This window comes from Frankliniella occidentalis, unplaced genomic scaffold (assembly GCF_000697945.3).
Source record: "Frankliniella occidentalis isolate FOCC.00 unplaced genomic scaffold, Focc_3.1 Scaffold64, whole genome shotgun sequence".
Lineage (NCBI taxonomy): Eukaryota > Metazoa > Arthropoda > Insecta > Thysanoptera > Thripidae > Frankliniella > Frankliniella occidentalis.
In genome coordinates, this window is record NW_026267194.1 from 1280617 (window position 1) to 1286572 (window position 5956).

Genomic DNA, 5956 nt, shown 5'->3' on the forward strand with positions numbered 1-5956 from the left:
CACCTCATGAAAGTGCTCTGGTTAACAAGCGAGACGAAAGAGCCCAATACTGGTGCAATCTACCCCCGAGTTTCGAAGGTATCGGTACAGGCCTATCCGTGGCCAGAAAGGAGGAAAGAAGCAAACGTTCACCCCAATGAGTTCATCAGGAACACGGCCTGTGTAGAGTGTGGGCGCCAAATATCCCATGACCGACGGTGTCGTCCTTGAAAGGTTCTGATGATGAATACCGAGTGGATCAAGACGGCCCAAACATTGGATACTAGATTTGAACTCAGCGCCGACAAGTTATTTGTACTTCGAGGAGACCCCTAACCTAACGTGGGAACCAGGTCTAGGTCTGGGCAGGACACCCTCTCTAATGCAAGGTTAGGGCTAATGTAAAGAGAAAATTTCACCTTTTCCAGCAAACTGCTATCTTTTAAAGGGACAAAAGTACATGTGCATTTCAGGAATTCAATTGTACAGACATGACTCTCTCTCCAGCATAGGAACATTTGAGATATGTGAAGTGGTTCCTGAGCATAACATAATTGTGTTAATTTCTTATCAAAATTTGCCGGAAACCCCATACAATGAGCTTTCAGTTTTATAATAGCCAACCTGGGGTTAAAACGACTCTGAGGTGAATAGATTCAACTGAATGCTGCCAAAAGTTTAATTCTGTTCAGACTGATACAAAAAAAGTGCAAAAAAAATGCAAATTTTGGGAAATTTCATTGAAAATGATTTTAATGTCATTTTCACCTAGATTATTCATGTGTAAGTATGAACAAAACTTTAAATTTGGCAACACACGTTTGTGCCTAGTAAACTCAGGCTCATTTTAAGCCTAAGTTGGCTATTTGAAAACTAAAAGTTCATTTGTGAAGTTTTTGACAGTTTTATAAAAAAATACACAATTTTGGGTATTGCTTGGTATCCCAGTATCCCCTTCACAATTCTTACACATTTCTGTGCTAAAAACTAAGTTATGTCAATACCATTCAATCCCAAAAATCAATTTTTAATTTTGAGGTTTGGTTTAAAAGATTGCCATTTCACTTTACAACAGCTTTAAAAACTTTAGGTCCTAGACACACATCCTAAATGTGCATGTAGACTACTCTTATCTTTTCAAGCGAGACCCCTACTTCCAAGAAAAAAGACTTAGTTAAAGAAAAAAAGAATCAAGCAAGTTCACCTGGATTGTTTCTTGAATCTGGAATTATTGCCATTTGCTGCTAATGCAGAGCCATTAGATTCAAGTTGTAGTTTCATTCAAGTACAGCAACTTTATCAGATAGATAATTCTTCCTCATTTGAATCGATGTTGAAGGAAAAAGTTGTGGAAGGACCTAAAAAATAAACGGAAATATATTAGTGCTGGTAATTCTTTACAAAACTGACACAATAGAAACAAAATAAAAAAAATACCTTGGTTCCGATTCAGAACAAACAACCAAATTAAGACAATGTTGTTTGGTAACTTGTCAGTGTATGTGGAAAGTTGGAACAGCAAAGAAAAGTGACTAAAATGATGCATAGTGGTAATATGGAATACCCCGAAAGGAACTTTAATCCTCCAATGAAAGTTTATGGCTCAATATCATGTAATCCCTGCAACAGAAAATGACAATACAGAAATGCTATCAATGTAGACTAATACAACAGATTCTCAACACAAAAACATTCCACATTGAAGAAGCACTAAAACAATACTCACTGTAAGCATTTAGTAGAATTAATTTGATCCGTCTTGTTTTCGAATCAAATGCTTTGGAATCGAAATGGAACCATAGCGATACTTGAGGCAGATATGAACGGTAAAAGATCTTCAGTTGGACAGGCAGTGCGCCTGCACAAGTAAACTACAACAGAAAACAAAATTATAAAATCTTATGTTAGCAAATACTGAACTTAACAACAATAAGATTTTTAGAATTACTTAATTACTTAAACTTACCATTCCTGTTTTAAAATGAAATCCATAAGACATACATATTCCAGAATTCGATTGAACAAAGTCATCAAGTATGCTAAAGGATTACAAACTTTAAAAACCTGTCTCCAGGGTCGAGGGGTGGAGGCGAGCACTGTATTTATATATGTTTGCGCTCAATGTGTTTTGAATGAAATGCCAATTTTCTGCAAGAGAAAAATAAAAAATTTAATAGAGAGCCACTTGTTTTTAATGTGAGAAAGATAAAACTGTCTCTGCTTTCCTTCTTTATTCGGATGCTACAAAACAATAAAGAATTAAATGAACAATAGCTAGTCATGGGCCAGATAACAGCATTGAAAACCAAATTTTCAGGGTGACACAAGACAACAGTCATTTTGAATGAGTAGAACTTTGTCTGAGAACTTTGTCTAAAAACTTTGTGAAGATTTGAGGTGGTCTAAGGGACGACTAACCTCAAAACTTACCTGATTATCTTCTTCGCATGTTGAAGTACACGCACATCAAGTGATTTCTTCCACATTTTTGGATCCATTTGTCCCGTACACTGATTCTCCATTAATACAGAAGCCTGGCATTTGGTAAAACTTGTATTTTCTTCAGACTTTCCAGCGGCGGTTTGATTGATGCGCCGGCCCACCAACTCACTTCATCACGTATTCACAAATGAGTTTGATTCTCCCTTTCATGAATCTTCGAAATTTCGCCAAAGCAGGACGGTCACAGCACAATATGCACTGATTATCACATGAACTTCAGTTCGAAGTTCGAACGAATCGGAAATGTTTTTGCCTGGAGTTGCACCACAACAAACACTAGAGAAGACTGTGTGAGTGTGTGTATGCGTGTATGTTCGTACCAACCTAACGTGGTCATTCCATGCGATTCCACTGCTGCAAGCTATTGCCAACAGAATGCAAATATCACTATACTAGTTGAAGTCAAAGACTTAAGGCTGAGCTTAAGAGGAGGCTAAAGTCCCGGCCGTCCAGCGCGCTGGCGGGCTCCGCGCGGCGCGCGCAAGGCCTTGCACGGGAAGACTTCTCACGTTGTTTCTCAAAAACCCGTGTACCGAAAAAATCCAAATTCGGCAGGTGGGTCCTTGAAGGACTAATCTCGATGTCGAACGCATTCATTTGCCTCCGACATTGCCTGTATTGCCTACAATGAACCCTTTGACTCGGCCACAACAGTTTTTTTCGTGGGCACTTTTTGCAGAATATCGCTCTGGTACGCTGTAGCCACATCCTTTATCTACATTGTATCAAAATCTGAGATCGATATCTCCAACGGTTTGGCTGAATTCCTGCATACGCCGGACCTCTGCACGAGTCGTCACGGTTGTTTCCTTCGGTCAGGCGGTAAGAGTTAGAAGAATGAGGGACCGGCCCTTATCTTTGCCCCCTCCCACTGCCCCTCGTAAAGCTGAGGCAGCATCAGAGCGCCGGGGCCCCTGTGACACGCAGAGCCGTGCCGTGCGTAACCGAGCCCCACGCCCGTGCCGTGCGTACGCTGGGCGAGGCGCGGTGGAGCGGGCCGCGTTGCGGCGCTGACGGCCCGGCCCGGGCCCCGGTCGTGTCTGCCGCTCGGGCCCCCCATATTCGAAATCTGTGATTGCAATTGACGAAAATTGGCAAAAAAAAAAATACTCGTTGGACATTGTTGAGAATGGATATATAATAATGGCTGTGTGACTAGTAAACATTTACAAAAGCACGAAAACCTACAACAAAAAATTGGCACATTTGTTGTTTATTTTTTCCTCGCCGTTGCTTTGGTTTGTGATGACTTTCCTTCTTTGTTTTGCCTGGCGAGCGCCTGCTCCTCTAACAGGGCTTTTCTTGCGGCAATGGCCTCTAGGACATACGGCGCCTCCCGAATTTTGTCCCTAGAGGCCTTGCTGGAGTTTGCCCGAGGGCATACTAGTTCGGGGACTAGTGCCTGCTTGTAAAACCTGCATTGAAATTTCAAAGATATTATGCGATCGGACATAGCCGCTTATAAGAGAGAACACCGAGCGAATACTCACTGCACTAGGTGAGGCTCCATATCCTCTGCCCAAAACTTGTCATTACGCGTAATTAAGATCTCTTTGTCCCACTTCTTGGACGCAACGCCTGTGGCCTCATCTACATGTTCCTGATAGATATACAGGACACACTTGCTGCGTCCTGTAATGTGGAGCTGTCCCTGGATCTGGAAGTTGTAGTCAGACCGCTCGTACGGGTAGAGGGCACCATTGCCATCCAACTTGAGATAATCCAGCTGTAAATCAGAAACAAACAGTAATTACATAATATTTAGAAATTTCAACGGGTGCAAGCGAGGCCTTGTCCTCCGCACCCTTTGCAGCAGACATCAAGGGAAAGTTACCTTTTTACATCTGACCGCTTCCTCTGCGGAGTCAAAGTGGACGCCGCTTGTGGGGCATTTTATCTCAAGAAGCGTGTCATCATCTAAAAATCCGTCTGAAAATAATAATAAAAAAAAAACTTGCAACTTCTCGGAAATATGTCGTAAAAGAAATACTTATACCGGGTGTTTGATAAATGACACAGGTGCGGGCGGGTTTGCCTATTCGATATGCCCGTAAGGCGCCATAGCCCCTTGGATAGGCAAACCCGCGCGCACCTGAGTTTTTATGAAACACCCGGTACGAATTGCGCTCTTCCAGTATGTGGACATTCCCCAGAGAAAGGGTATATAAATTCGGAATCTTACCTGGACTTGCTGCCAAAAACGGATACTCCTGGTCTAGCACAAGGCCACAAGTTCGCACCGTCACTCCGTGCTTGGCCTCGTAGTGCTCCCTCGCGGTCCGCTCTGTCGCCGACCCGTGCTCCATGGCCTTGGTCTTGTTGGTCGGGTCGGTGTACAGGAGGTGGTGTACCAGTATCTTCACCGACAAGAGCTTAGACCGACGACAGACCGGGCCGAAGTTCGACGCGGTGAGGCGCAAGCGGCGCTCGGTGAGCCACTCCCAAGAGTTTTGGGCGATCTTCATGATCTCTTCGATCCTCTCTCTACTCTTTTCAATGGCATCCAGGTGGGCGCGGATCTTCGCCTCCAACACGGCCATGTCCTCAACCTCTGGGAGTGGCTGCGGCTCGTCCTCGCCCTCGCTCTCGCCCTGAGGGCCCTGGGCGTCGCGGCCATAGTGGTCGTCCGGCCCCGCCGCGGTGCGGCGTCTCTTTGGCGGCTGCCCAGACTCCTTGAACAGGGCGCGGCGCTTGCGCGCGCCGGTCAGCTTCGACACTTTGCGCGCGTTGTGCTGGCTCGTAAACGTGCCTGTCTTGACTTGACTTGACTAACCGTGAGGCCACCCGTGGCCCAAGGTTTTCGGTCCGACCAGTAGCCGTCCTAATTGTGAGGCCCTTCCACCGGGGCACATTGCAGAGCAAGTATGCTGATCCCGGTTTCCGGTAACGCCCGACATCCTCGCAAGTTGGCAGCTAAGTGGGTTCCCGAACCTTGAGGCGCTCGCGCTAAGCACGGGGGCCGTGGACCCCGCGGTTAGCTTCCGAGCGCCGCCAGGGTGCGGGGGCCCTTGATGAGGCGGCATGCAGCGTTGTAGATCCTACCGTTACTCGTCCGAGACCCGTCAGGGTGCGGGGGCCCTAGGTGAGACCGCGGCTGAACTGCGACCAGCGTCCACTGTCCGGCTTCTTCGAGGCGACGCGGCGCAGCCGCGGCGCGTGCTGAAGCTTCGTAGGCCCGGAGTCTTCTTTGGGTAGCGGCTCTTCTCTTCGTAAGCCCCGCCGAGCGACTACCCCTCCGGGTCTTCGGCCTTGGCCACAGGGTACACTTGGGTTATGGTGGACGCGCGCCGGTGTAGAGGTGCGGAGCTTTGAGGTGCGGGTGTCTTGGATTCGGTGGCCGCTCTTCGGGTGCACCCGGAAGGGGGTAGTTCTTGGGTAGGCGGGAAAGCTGGAGCGGAGAGAGCATGCTCACGCGCCGTGGGGAGTGGTAACACCGCCTGCTGCCTAGGATCAACGGTGACCTGCAGCCCCCCCC

General features: G+C 46.8%; 1 protein-coding gene and 1 long non-coding RNA gene across 2 annotated transcripts in view; both read right to left on the reverse strand.

Moving 5' to 3' along the window:
* The window catches only part of LOC127749549 (uncharacterized), a 4700-nt gene extending 1927 nt beyond the window's left edge, over window positions 1–2773 (reverse strand). Inside the window, exons 1-5 of the long non-coding RNA XR_008011220.1 lie at window positions 2410–2773; window positions 1946–2127; window positions 1706–1850; window positions 1417–1599; window positions 1184–1337 (exon numbers count right to left, since the gene is read on the reverse strand). This is a non-coding gene — a long non-coding RNA (uncharacterized LOC127749549). The remainder of the gene's footprint in view (window positions 1–1183; window positions 1338–1416; window positions 1600–1705; window positions 1851–1945; window positions 2128–2409) is intronic.
* Window positions 2774–3599: 826 nt separating this feature from the next.
* Window positions 3600–5225, reverse strand: LOC113210361 (uncharacterized). Its single transcript, XM_026428330.2, has 4 exons — window positions 4664–5225; window positions 4316–4410; window positions 3972–4207; window positions 3600–3896 (listed from the first exon to the last, which is right to left on the reverse strand). Exons 1-4 carry the CDS (start codon window positions 5019–5021, stop codon window positions 3695–3697), a joined length of 891 nt encoding a protein of 296 aa, XP_026284115.1. The 5' UTR covers window positions 5022–5225; the 3' UTR covers window positions 3600–3694.
* Between the last annotated feature and the right edge of the window lie 731 nt (window positions 5226–5956).